Source organism: Clupea harengus, chromosome 19, assembly GCF_900700415.2.
Source record: "Clupea harengus chromosome 19, Ch_v2.0.2, whole genome shotgun sequence".
NCBI classification, from domain to species: domain Eukaryota; kingdom Metazoa; phylum Chordata; class Actinopteri; order Clupeiformes; family Clupeidae; genus Clupea; species Clupea harengus.
The window spans coordinates 23491714-23504900 of NC_045170.1; the positions used below are offsets into that span (position 1 = coordinate 23491714).

The following is a 13187-nucleotide window of genomic DNA, read 5'->3' on the forward strand; positions in this document are numbered from 1 at the left end:
GGAGCTTCATCTCTGTCTTCCTGATTCACACGTTTTTCACTTGTTCTGTCTCTCCAGTCCATATAAGGAGAAGGAATGGTGGCCGCGTGAGGGCGGAAGCGGCGCGGCGCGGTGACAACTGGGTACTCCTCTTCTACTAATACAGGAAGAACAGACTGTTTCAGCGACCAGGTACCTACACCCAAACTGTAGACAAGCGCTTAACGACAACCCTATTCAGTCTGAAAGCAGAGGTAAGGCCTTGGTTTTAGTTGTTGGAAACATTTTTGCTTAAATGTGAGAAGTACTAGCTATGGTGCTCTACTTAGCCCATGACATAATGCGTAGTGTATTTGCTGACATGCATCCGTTTTTGTCTGAAATCATGGAGCTAGCTGTCTAATGTTAGCTAGCTATCGTCATGTCAAGTACACCAGACGCCGCTGCTCATAAATTTAAAATTAAATCTCCCCTAATTTTCAAATGATTAATTTGCATCCAGATTCTAGACAACTGGATAACTAGCATGCTGTTGATATTTAGAGACAGTCTGAAGAAGATGAAAGTTTACACAAAAAAGGAAGGGCTGTGCTGTCTGATCAGGGAGGAGAATTGCGAAAATGCAGGAAATAGACGAAAGATGAAGGGAGGCGGCGGTCTTCTGCATTCATTTGTTTTCATCTGCGTTCGAAGACCTGACTCCACGGCCATGTTTGTTAGTTTGTCATGTTTCTATTGATGTTTGTGACTTATTAAAATGTATTCTGGGTGTTCGTGGTTGCCTGAACTAGCAGGTTAGCTTGATGCTGTCAGTTTGCCTTTTCTATTGTGCGTTAGCTGTTAGCGCTGCACTGTAACGATACAGCCAATCCTATTATGACCGGCCTGTGCCTGTGGTGTCTAGGAGACAAACTTCACGAGCTAGCCAGAATCGCGGAATGTGTTCTAGCGTAAAAAAACAGCCAGGGTCTGTTCTGGCCTAACTTCCAGCGCTACAGCACAGTTGACCTGCTTTCGGTCCCGAATACACACGCTTCAGATTGTGTCTTGTCTAATGCTATAAGGCATGTGTGCCCAATTACGCAACTGCCCAGAGCATTCTCTGATATTGTGCATGATATAAGCACAATTTAAAGACCCTTTAAATATAGCATGCAGAAAACAGAACTAGAGTAACTAAACACAAAGATAAAGTCCGTGACATTTGTCCACATTTTTATTGACGCCCTCATTATGGGATGCTTTCACGGTTTGTTGACCAAATGATAGGACTTAATCCCGCGAGTAGAGGCGATGATTGCAGAGTGGGGTGTGCTCGACAGTAGGGAGATGCTTTCTTCTCTCATTCAGGTGAAGTCCTGAGTCGTTTAGCTCTGCACTGCGACTTCACAAACGCCTCCCTTGCCAATGAGGTCAAGCTTTGCACTGATCAGACTGTGTGAGCTCGCCGGCCCACATGCCTTCATTGATGATGTGATCATCCAGACAGCACAGAAATGAAATCCTCGACATGCAGATCGTCGAGACTTAAGCAGAACATCCACATATAACAGATGTTGAGAAATGCTGCTGGGGAGTTGGAGATTTTTTAGAGAAGACAAAAGACAAAGGTCTTGCACAAGTCATTTATTTAAACTCCCCAGGTAGTGTAGTGCCGGCCTCATTGCTCTTATCTGGTCCAGTTTCATTGTTTATTGCAGGCAGGCGCTGAATTGCTCTGTTTCTCTTGGCCATGAACAAAGCGAAGGATTTTATCTTTATTGTACAAACCCAACGACAAGCATGTTACATGTTTCCTCAGCAACCGGATCTGCTCATTAATAGTGACTAATTGATGCACCTACCTGCTGCGGTGGTGCTGTACCTGTGTGTGTGTCTATGTACACACACCTGTGATTTTCCACTCCAGCCAGGTGAAAGCACCTCTGATTGGAGGGGTGTCGGCTTGCAGTTGCATAATAGAGAGATGGAGAGAATGCCGGAAGTGAAAGAAGGCATGCAGGAAACAAGAAAATGTGGAAAGAGGGGTGGCTGTTTAAACTTTAAAGGATTGTTGCTGTAGTTGTAAACACACACAGACAATTGTTTTGGTAGGTGGTTTAGATAGGATCACTCCCACAAACCCAGACAGTTACTTGAGCAGCAAGCAGTATAAAGCCTTCAGTTTAGCAAAACAGTGAGGCTTTGTGATGGTTCTGAACTTGGAGCCCTGGCTGACAGCAGTGGCTAGAAACTGCACTGAAACTGGGTGGCTTCCTGAAAAGCTGATGTCATCAAACCCTATTTTTGCGCTTGCCTGTGTGCGTTTGTGCTCGGCTGTGAATGTGTTCCCTTTAGATAATTCAGCGGTTTAAATGTCTTGTGTTCTGTGGAGGCGAGGCTGGGGGTTCAGGTGGATAATGATCACTGGGTAAAGCCTGCTCCCGACTATACAGTGGGGATGTTAGATCATTCCATGGCACATGGCAATCCTGACTGGATCTGCAGGCAGATGGTGCATCATCATTACTCCTCTGAGTGAGCCATGTCTGTTGGCAGATTTTTTTGTTGCATAGTCACAGGACATTCACCTGGGGCGTCCACCCGAGTCAGTTTTGATTATTTAAGCAGAATATTAAAATATTTTAAGTGCAGGTCCGTCTAAGTTTGTCTATGTCCTTGTTGTAGCTGAAGCGGTAGAGTATGTTCTAATAATAATAAGGTCATTGCCTTGATTTCCCTGGAGTGTAATGCATACTGATCTGTCCTGTATAATGCAGCAGAACTCATCATGCACTGTCCAAATCCTACTCCTGTCTGGGTGGGTGTGTCACATCTGCAATTAGTATTGTGTGTTATAATATGTGTGTGTGTGTTTGTGTGTGTGTGTGTTATAGGATGGCAGAGTTGGCAGGTCTGGTGCAGCGTCTGGAGGTGGCGGTGACCCGGCTGGAGGCGGTCTCTGGCCCAGCAGGGGGCGGAGCAGGTGGAGCAGGTGGTTCTGGAGGTATGAACTCATCACCACTATAGTTATCATCAGTCCTTGCATTATTTCTAGTCACAGCAGTAGAATGAATTGTAGTGTTACAGTTGTGATTAGTCGGTCACAGTACTGCAGTGCAAAGGCCATGAGCTATTGCCCCTCATGTAGTTACACGAGTCAGGGTGTGGGGACGACACCATTGTTGATTCATGGATTGCTGGTCTCTATGGGTGATGCCCATATACAGGTTATAACGGATGACTTCATCTCTTCACACTGCCTCTTATCAGTGTGTTTGGTTTCTGATGTCATATTAAGTACTAGTGAAGCTATTGGTCCCGGTTGAGTGTGTGTGTGTGGTGTGTGTGTGGTGTGTGTGTGTGTGGTGTGTGTGTGTGTGTGTGTGTGTGTGTGTGTGTGTGTGTGTGTGTGTGTGTGTGTGTGTGTGTGTGTGTGTGTGTGTGTGTGTGTGGTGACCCTGCTCCCCCTCTCTGCAGTCGTGTCTGCTTACGTGGAGGCCTACGATGCCCTGGTGTCAGGACCTGTGGCTGTGTACTTGGCCCTCAGTAAGAAGATCGGAGGAGATGTCCAGAAACATGTATGTACTGCCATAACATACAGTGTCTAAATATAATCACTGACTGCTATCAGATCATTTTATATCTGCTTCTGAAATTAAAAAGATTCTTTTAATTCTTGAGATGCTTTACTGAGGGTGTCTTTCAAATGCATGTGAAGGTTTATTAAGTGTAGATGTTGTATACCGGTATTAGCATTTTTGTGTGTATAAATATTCAGACTTGTTCTTTGTCTGGTTTGCGTGCTGTAGGCGGACATGATGCAGAGGGCATTTGCGGCCGAGAGGCAGTTGCTGGTCAAAGCTTCCAGCAGCCAGAAGCCCTCAGACGTGAGTGTATTACCATGGCAACACAAACTGTGCTGTGTTATTTGATTGGTTGGTGGGGGGGCTTCAGATTATGAATGGAGAACAGGAAACTCTCTAGACATTTTTATGAATGAAAGCTTGGTTATTCATATGAACAGCTTTCTTCATGTCTGTATCCTACATTTATATATATTATTTATACATATATATTTCTATTCCCACCTCACCTTTGCCTACCTGTCTGTCCATCTCTCACTTCCTGTCTTTGTCCATCTCTCTCTCTCACTCTCTCATATCCCAGTCGACCCTGACATCTCTGCTGGCTCCAGTCTCTAAGATAATTCAGGAGGTGCAGAGCTTCCGTGAGACCAACCGCTCGTCTCCACTCTTCAACCACCTCTCAGCCGTCAGCGAGAGTGTGCCTGCTCTTGGGTGGATCGCCATGGTGAGTGGGAAGGGCTGGCCTGCCATGGCTGTTTCAGTTTCTGTGTGTAGTGTGTCTGAGGGTGTGTGAGTGTGACTTGTTTGTTGTGTGTGTGTAAGAGAGAGAGAGAGAGAGTGTGTGTGTGGGGGTGGGTGGGTGGGTTGGTGGGAGGGTGATGGTACCCAGCGAGGACAGAGAACAGGCTGCTCTTTCATTAAGAGATGCCTTTTGCTCCCGTTGGCTATAAATCTCTCATTCACTCAGTGTTACAATGGGCCAGTGTTTCAATCTGGACAGTGTGGTTGATGAGTGTCTGATCAGCTTTTTGTGTGTGTGCGCCCTTTTGGACAAAAGTAATGCTGTTTACCTATAAATCCTGTCCCAGCTACTGCAGACAATGATACATATGAGACAAGACAGTATGGCAGATGTAGATTTTTAAACCATATCCTGGTAACATATCCCAAATTGAACTGCCATGGATCCTTTGCAAATCAGAGATGTTGTGCTCTCATAGAACAACAGTGAGAAAACATTGAATTGGGGGTGGGACTTTTAACTCCTTGAATTTCGAGTGGTGGGTTTTTTGTTCCTTTGGCGTGTAAGAGGCATATACAGAACGCCTCTCAGATTCATCTCTTTGTTACACTATACATGTTTGTTTTGTTTTGTGAAAATCCATAGTTAAGTTATCTCTGTGACTTAAGAGTCAAATGCTTTGTGTGTCCCAGGCTTGTGTCTCATGCAGGTTGGCTTTAGGATTGTATTTGCTCCGAGGCGATAAGGGCAGGCTGTATGTGAGCCTGATGGCAAATGTGTGATGTTGTCGTGTGTGTGTGTGTGTGTGTGTGTTTGCCTCAGGCTCCTAAGCTCCATTCCAGATGTAAAAGGGCTTTCCGTGCGTGACCAATGATCTTTGTGTCTCAGGCTCCAAAACCAGGTCCCTATGTGAAGGAGATGCAGGATGCTGCCACCTTCTACACCAACCGTGTGCTGAAGGACTTCAAGGAGAAGTAAGCGTCTTTCTTTCTCACCTTTTGAGTTCAAAATACAGCACTTGAACTCTGTTTATTTAGCCTTCGACTTCGGACCAGGGCCTCAGCAACCAGAAGTCTGATATGGAGTTGTTCTCTGTGATGTTGATACAGGGATAAGATGCATGTGGACTGGGTGAAGGCATACCTCTCCGTCTGGACTGAGTTGCAGGGTTACATCAAACAGCACCATACCACCGGGGTTACCTGGAGCAAAACTGTGAGTCCCTACACACACACACACACACACACACACACCTCTACACATCCCTAACCACCCAGCTATGTCCACCATACCCAACCCATTATCAATATAACCGTGTGTGTGTGTGTGTGTGTGTGTGTGTGTGTGTGTGTGTGTGTGTGTGTGTGTGTGTGTGTGTGTGTGTGTGTGTGTGTGTGTGTGTGTGTGTGTGTGTGTGTGTGTGTGTGTGTGTGTGTGTGTGTGTGTGTGTGTGTGTGTGTGTGTGTCGTAGGGTGCTGTTGCTTCTGCTGGCCCTGCTGCTCCAGGCGGCCCGCTCCCTCCTCCCCCCGGGCCCCCACCTCCACCCATGAACCTCAGCAGCTCCTCTGGTGGCGACGGAGGACCAACCAGGAACGAACTCTTTGCCTCCATCAACAAGGGTGCAGATATCACTAAAGGTATGATGAATGCGAAAAATACTACTAAAGATAGGCCACACCATAACCATAACATTAATGCCATACATTAGACTTCATTCAACATAACATTAATATCTCTTATTGCAGTTACATGTATATACAGTGTATATGTACACTGAACAAGTGAATTATCTTGTAGTTTTGTCTCTAATGTAAGATAGTTTTCAAGTCTCCGTTTTCTGCTCCGCTCTGTGTCCAGGTCTGAAGCATGTGTCGGCTAACGAGATGACTCATAAAAACCCCAATCTGAGGGCTGGGGCCAGCGCCCTTCACTCCTCCCCCAAACCCTTCACCGCCCCCCGCCCCACTGCGGCGGCCCCCGCCCGTACCCTCCCCCCTGTCTTTGAGCTGGACGGCAAGAAGTGGAAAGTGGTGAGATGTCGTTAATAGATATACACGCTCACACAACACAGCATCCCACATAGGCATCCCATCAAAGGCATGGATGGAGGATGCATGTACAAATATGCATGTGGTTTTGTACAACCAGTCACACTCCATAAACCTAGATGTTGTTGAAGTACTGATGATTATTTGTGTGTGTTTGTGTGTGAGTACAGGAGAACCAGGATGGTGTTCAGGGTCTGGTGATCAGTGACACGGAGCTCAAGCAGGTGGTCTACGCCTACAAGTGCAACAAGAGCACCCTCCAGGTGAAGGGCAAGATCAACTCCATCACTATTGGTAAGCACACACTCTTCAGGCTCTCCGTCTCTGTGCTGATGGTGGTGGAGCTTTTTGTTCATGTGTCTGTGTGTTTTGCATTCCTTCCCTCTTAGACAACTGTAAGAAAATGGGTCTGGTGTTTGATGATGTGGTTGGGATTGTGGAGGTGATCAACTCCAGGGACGTGAAAGTCCAGGTAAGAGAAGCAAGAGCCCCAGTAATGGCTGATCAACACGCAAGCAAACTTAGTGCCTCTGCGAATGGAAAGAGTACTGCTCTCTGCTCTTAAAATAACCTAGACTCATTTTTGTAACATGACGTGGCTACTGTTGACACAAGTGTTTCAGAAGAGCAGGAAGCAAAAGCAAGAAGTGTATTGAGCAAGTTGCAAAATGGTGGCATTTGTATTAAAAATTCATACTAATGCATAGTGTACACATTCACTACTGTGTACACACACACACACACACACACACACACTACTACACACATTCTGTGAAGTACTCACCTTCCTCTCTTTCCCTTTTTAGGTAATGGGTAAGGTTCCCACCATCTCAGTCAACAAGACAGACGGTTGCCATATCTACCTGAGTAAGGACTCCCTGTCCTGTGAGATTGTCAGTGCCAAGAGCTCTGAGATGAACGTTCTGGTGCCCGGCAATGATGGAGACTTTGTAAGTGTGTGTGACTGTGTGTGTGTGTGTAAATGTGTTCTTGCAAGTCTGTGTGTGCACGCCTATAAAACTTGAGATGGTTCTGGACAAAGAGACATCTTTTATGTGTGGAAATGAGTGATTCCTTCTCATAATGGAAATGTAAGAGTGTGCATGAGGTGAGTGCTGGTGCCTTGTAAAGTGTGTCTGAGGAACAGTTACTGAAGGGTTACACTCAATCACCTTTCTTTGTTTCAGACTGAGATCGCCGTTCCTGAGCAGTTCAAGACTGTATGGGACGGCAAGAAGCTCGTCACCACGGCAACAGAGATCGCCGGATAGAGGGACTGCCTGTTCGAGACCACCCCCATCGCAGAATGCCTACCTGACTGACCGACCAAACGACCAGCCAATCGCAAAGCAGACTGAAATGCCAACATCGCTTAATTTGCCCATCAGCCAGTCAGCAGTCAGTAACTACCCTTCAGCCAATGAGAGGACTGCTTGTTTTATCTGGAGCAATCCTTCAGCCAAGTGCAAGGAACAGCTTGTCATTCCGTTTGCTTATCTGTGGCCAGTAGGCTCTTCCAAATTAATTGCCAAATTAATTAAATGAATAAATGCTTTTGATTTGTTTTCTGTCCGCATTCCAGCCATGAGGGAAAATCTTCTCTGAGGCCGACAGGAGGAGCTGGAGCTTTCTCGCTGTTCTTGTCTCTTTTCCCCATCATTCCGAATTTCAAAAAAAGAACTTTCTTGTCATACTTCTGTCTGGTCAGGGGGGTCTGGTGGGTGGGAGGGGGGGTCTGGCGGTTTCTGTTCCATATATGCAATCAGCCCTGAAGCACACGATCCCCTTCACAGCAGCCACGCTATCATTTGATGACGGTATTCATGTTTATAGTGATGATATTCTAAAGAAAAACATAGTGATGCTAATTATAAATGCAACTCTCAGCCACTATCCAACATAGGGAAACTAATCAGAGGAAAGGACATGTTATGTGCAGGATCACTGTAGTCTTTCCCATAGAACACTTAGGTCAGAGTACGGTTCTAAAGACCTGTTCTGGGGACCAGATCTTTTTTTCATTCCTTACTGTAAGTCTTTCTCCGCACTTAAGGCACATCTCTCACCCCACCCCCAGTGGTTGAAGCTGACATTCCCTTCTCCAGAATTAGTAAACCTCCTGAGGAGAGTGGGAGGGAGCGAGAGGCTGGGCGTGTCTGTTTGGTGGAGACTCGACCTGGAGAGATGATTGTGTTCTGATGTTAAGACATGCCAGGATGTTTAGAATACCTCGCATCCTCTCTCTCACACACTCCTCTGAGCACACACACACTCAATTGTGGTCTTTTGTATTTTCATTTTTTTTGTTGTACTTTTTTTTTTTTTTCTTATGGGGTGAATAATTACAATTCTGTTCATTAGTACTGGCGGAAAAAACATCATTAAAAATTGTTGCAATAAAGTGTCACGAGTTTTGTTTACTGGTGTCTGCAATCCTGACATTCTGCCATGAGGTGGCGCTCATGGGCTCAGCACTGCTTTTGCTTCCTGACTCCTGACATGGTGAGGAATAATAAATAAAAAGGATGCGATACACACACATCTCTGTCTGTCACATCTGTGTGCCATGTCTCCATGGCCTAAGAGCTTTCTAAAAGTGTGAACATTTTCAATTTGCTGATCTCGAAGTCAGTGTGATTATAAACTCTTATTATAAATTCTCTCAAAACAACAATCACTTCTGAGACGTAGCACTTAAAAAGAACTTAATCATTTATTAGGAGAATACAACATTACAGGCAAATATTTTCATTACAATAAAATAAATGATGTCCTAGCTTAATTAACATGTTAGCCTAGTTAAGTATATCAGGTAAGAGAGCATGATTGTGCATGGGAGCCTAGCAAATCAACAGAGCAGACGAACTCATGGCGCGGCTTCAGTGCATTTAAAACCTGTGTATGAGTACACAGCTGGTAACAGGAGTCATGTATAGACAGGATATGTATCGGTGTGCAACTGGCAACTGGAGTCTTAAAACAGCAAGAGATGTACATGTGTGTGTTTGCTTATGTTAAGCATAAGCATAGATGTACCTGTGTGTGTTTGCTTATGTTTCCGTGTGTTCAGTGCAGGTATGGCAGGAGTTTGGCAGTGAACCACTCTCGGGTGAATTGCAGGTGGTCTCCATCACTCTCCAGGAACACCAGCTTACCGGCCTTGTCCATCTGTGCCAGCCCCAGACGGTCCTGACAGCAGCAACAAAAGAAGCCTGTGAGCACCTCACCAACTGGTGGACTTGAATCGTAGTATACTATGTGTGTGTGTGTGTGTGTGTGTGTAATGACTAGGAGGCTGTGTGCTTTCAGACAGGCTCTGAGTGTGTGTGTCTATGTATGTACCAACTAGTGCATTAGAGAGCTGTGAGTGCGTGTCAGTGTGTGAGCTTACCTCTGTATAAAGTGCACTCTCCTGTAGGGTCTCAGTCTCCACTGCCTGGCCTGTCTTTAGGAATCCAAACCACTGCAAAGGCAGGTGACAGTTAGCACACACACACACACACACACACACACACACACACACACACTTTGTAGACTGCTACACAACCACCTATAAAACACACTACATCAACTGACACAAACGCATTAGTTTGTTAGCAACACAAGCTGACTACCTCAGTGCCCCGCGGGTCCACTACTGTGTCCTGCAGGAACTTGACCATGACAAACTTCTCCAGAGCCATCAGGTTCTTCTTGTAGGTCTCATTCAGCACCTAGGAGGAGTAATGGGACCCTGTGATGTTACATGCCACAGTACTGAGCTTCAAAGGGCTGTCACAGTAAAAATGAGCAACAACTCACCCTCTCCTGGTTGATGTCGGCAAGGAACACGCTGTGTTTCTTATACAGGTCATCGTTGAGAGGGTCGTGCCAGTACTGAGCCTGCACCAAACTGAAAACAAACCAATGCACTGTGACATGTCTGCCTTTCACACTCACTGTTTCTCTTTGAAGTGTTAGCAGACACTTACACTGAGCATGAGCACATTAGTCAGTATTGGAACTGACCACACGCAAACCTACTGTTTCAGTATCAGTTCTTTTTTTGAACACACACACACACACAGACACAGACACACACACACACACACACACACACACACACACACTCACTGTTTCTGCACCATGTCTGTATAGGCCCCTGAGTTGAGCTTCTTGCGGATCCAGTCACAGATGTGGGAGGTCTCTCCTGGGCATCGTGGAAGACCATACACACCTGACAAAGACCAGACAGCAGAGGGCGCCAGAGAGTAACGGGAAGGAGAGAGGAATGGAAGCGCATGAGAGGAGAGAAAAGGACATAGGAATGTGTTTATGTAAAGTGTGTGCCATTGGGTCAGCTTACCTTGCTGTTGCCCCCCCACTGAGATCAGGTTCTTCATGGGAGGAGATGGGCATCTCTGAGCCACTGCCCTCCTGAGAGAGGCAAAGACAAAAAAGGAGAGAAGGTGACATGGGCATGCTAATATTTAGTGAAGATCTGGGTGTGTGTATGCAGAGAGAGAGAACAAAAGAGAGAGAGAGAGAGAGAGAGAGAGAGAGAGAGAGAGAATGTGGCAGCTAATAATGGTTTTAGTGCAGCACAGCTTGCAGGAGGGGTTCTGGGGTACTTACAGGAACTGCCCCCCCTGAGAGAAGCCCATGGCGTTGTAGCCATCCTTCAGTTTGGGGTCCTGTGCCAGCTGGTTACACACAAATGCCACCTGCTCATTCACATCCTTGAAGAAGCCATTTTCTGTGTCCTGGGAGAGTAGAGAGAGATATTTGCCTTGGGCACTAGCAGGCTCACTCATATAAATATAAAAAATGAAGTGTTGTATACGATGAAAGGCTATTGTACAAAATATGTACCTTCATTTCAAATCAAAGTCAAACCAAATACTGTTCCAGTACGATACTTCCTTAAACATAATGAAATATTAAATTACAATTTTGGCCTTTCCAGACCACCAAGGAACTGTCCAGGAATGTTTTCTGACTTTTGTGTAATTATCAGGGGATGTGTGATGTCAATAGCAGGCGGTGGTGTAGTCTTTGTGTGCTATCCCAGTCTGTGTGCTTGTAAGTGTGAAGGTGTTAGGGGTACAGGAAACAATATTATTGCGATTCTATAAATTTTATGATACAGCAACTATTGCGATTTGATTTAGCAATACATTGCCATTTTTTTCTCTCCCATATATTACATTTCATATACTGTGAGTCTCTGCAGCCATCTTGGTGTAGTAAACTTGTCATCGACTCTGACTTCCTTTCCAGTTTACAAGGTCTTGTGCCATCTTGTGGACTTCAGAAGCAATGTTTTCAGAGTAGACGTATGTACCAAAATAAAATTAAAATGAACCTATTAAATAAATGTACAAATAGTGCGATACTTGGTGCTGCTGTATTGATATCATATTTTGCCAAAAAATATTGTAAAATTACACTGTATCGATGTTTCCTCCAACCTCTAGAAGGTATAGTCTGTCTTTACGATAAATGTATGATTGCTGGTCTGTGCTGGTTCAGTCTGTTAGTTTAGTCGCTGTATTATCAGTGTATAGTGCACTGTGTAGTGTGTCTCGAGGTGCCGGTTTGTAAGTAAGTAATTACATGTTAGTAAGTGTAGTGTGTGTGACTATGCAGTGAGGCGTTTCCCCATGAAGATCTGGTACCTGTATAATTGACTGCCCAATCATGAGGGAGAGCACGTAGATGCCTGGCACGTCCTCCTCCACCATCTTCTTAATGGAACCCATGCTGAGTGGGTTGCAGCAGCTGTCTCCTGTTCACAGTTCAGAGATAACAGCTAGCTTGAGGTGTGCATGGATGCACCATAGAGCAAATCCTCAACAACTCCTAGTCAATCACTGGAATGTCCTAAACAGCATAGGCAGTTGTAATAGTAGTCTAGCTAGCAAACCAAGTTTCCACTCAGTATCAACTTAACTAGCAATATTGAGTGCATGGATAAGGTAAATACTGCCTGGCCTCGATATTTTTCTTTTCCTGAAAAAAAGCACACATCACTGCTGAACTGACAAGTAGCAACTAAATACAAAAGCAAGCCACAGGTCAATACGAGACATTACATTTACAGAGAACAGACAATAATTAGTTCATGTTTTAATGTTAATTATGAGTTAAAGTGTCGCCTGCATAGCATTTGTGAAAAGTGCATAGCACTTGTAAAGAGCAGAGGGCCGTGTCTTACCCATGCCATGCCAGAGCACCAGTGGCACAGTGTCGTTGGAATCCTTCGCTGAGCCGGGCGACGGCAGCAGAAGAAGAACAGCGGTCACCACCAACATCTGGGTGGCTGAGATGGTCATTCTTAATACAAAAAATTGTCCTAAAGACAACCACAAGAGACACGTCAAGAGTTAGGAGATCAGAGACTAGCATCAAGTAAGAATGAGGAAGAGGAAGTTAATTCTTGGAAGAACCTGACCGGAAGATTTGTACTTGGTCCACACATTTCGAAACAACGGTTCTCTTTCCACAAATATTACTTACACTGGTTAATCATTAGCTGTTAATGATAAAGTCTGGACTCAGTTGAAGGGCTAGCAGGCCAGATGGCTGACCGTGCTACTGGAACAGAACGCGTGAAACACCATCACAGTCAAAACTATAACCTTATATCACTACCTATCTACTGTAACCTACCTCGATGATACTGTGAATATCTGCAACCGGGTTTAGTTTTAGCGTATTATGGAAAACGACAGGGAAAAGGCACTCAGTTTTTATGTTGTGACCGAGGAGAAGCCTGCAAGTCACTTCTGCGGTAGTCACATGACTTCAGAGCTGCACGAGGAAATGTTACTGGCTAGGAAGCGTTTGATCTATAACACAACGTTCGCT

The 13187-nt window shown here is 45.2% G+C and overlaps 2 protein-coding genes across 4 annotated transcripts; one reads left to right on the forward strand and one right to left on the reverse strand.

Moving 5' to 3' along the window:
* The first annotated feature begins 72 nt into the window (after positions 1-72).
* cap1 (CAP, adenylate cyclase-associated protein 1 (yeast)) lies at positions 73-8238 on the forward strand. 2 transcript variants are annotated; one of them, XM_031585749.2, is made up of 13 exons: positions 73-171; positions 2856-2965; positions 3439-3539; positions 3771-3848; positions 4129-4272; positions 5179-5264; positions 5400-5505; positions 5762-5927; positions 6148-6320; positions 6509-6632; positions 6728-6810; positions 7145-7288; positions 7526-8238. In XM_031585749.2, exons 2-13 carry the CDS (start codon positions 2857-2859, stop codon positions 7607-7609), a joined length of 1398 nt encoding a protein of 465 aa, XP_031441609.1. In that variant the 5' UTR covers positions 73-171; position 2856; the 3' UTR covers positions 7610-8238. The 2 variants fall into 2 exon arrangements, with proteins under 2 accessions (XP_031441609.1, XP_012673848.2); XM_012818394.3 differs by having other exon boundaries at positions 107-233.
* A 794-nt stretch (positions 8239-9032) lies between these two features.
* ppt1 (palmitoyl-protein thioesterase 1 (ceroid-lipofuscinosis, neuronal 1, infantile)) lies at positions 9033-13128 on the reverse strand. Of its 2 annotated transcripts, none has more exons than XM_012818396.3 (10): positions 12990-13128; positions 12535-12672; positions 11996-12105; positions 10953-11080; positions 10684-10754; positions 10452-10554; positions 10140-10230; positions 9953-10051; positions 9730-9801; positions 9033-9527 (listed from the first exon to the last, which is right to left on the reverse strand). In XM_012818396.3, exons 2-10 carry the CDS (start codon positions 12650-12652, stop codon positions 9405-9407), a joined length of 915 nt encoding a protein of 304 aa, XP_012673850.1. In that variant the 5' UTR covers positions 12653-12672; positions 12990-13128; the 3' UTR covers positions 9033-9404. The 2 variants fall into 2 exon arrangements, with proteins under 2 accessions (XP_012673850.1, XP_031441610.1); XM_031585750.2 differs by lacking the exon at positions 12990-13128 and adding an exon at positions 12837-12963.
* Between the last annotated feature and the right edge of the window lie 59 nt (positions 13129-13187).

Bases quoted from the DNA above. Each gene is read 5' to 3' on its own strand.
- cap1 (XM_031585749.2), top strand. From the start codon at position 2,857: ATGGCAGAGTTGGCAGGTCTGGTGCAGCGTCTGGAGGTGGCGGTGACC. The intron at 2,966-3,438 runs GTATGAACTCAT...CCCTCTCTGCAG, and splicing joins TGGAGCAGGTGGTTCTGGAG to TCGTGTCTGCTTACGTGGAG. The intron at 6,811-7,144 runs GTAAGAGAAGCA...TTCCCTTTTTAG, and splicing joins CCAGGGACGTGAAAGTCCAG to GTAATGGGTAAGGTTCCCAC.
- ppt1 (XM_012818396.3), bottom strand. From the start codon at position 12,652: ATGACCATCTCAGCCACCCAGATGTTGGTGGTGACCGCTGTTCTTCTT. The intron at 10,231-10,451 runs GTGAGTGTGTGT...GTTTGTTTTCAG, and splicing joins ACAGACATGGTGCAGAAACA to TTTGGTGCAGGCTCAGTACT. The intron at 9,528-9,729 runs GTAAGCTCACAC...TGCTGCTGTCAG, and splicing joins AGAGTGCACTTTATACAGAG to GACCGTCTGGGGCTGGCACA.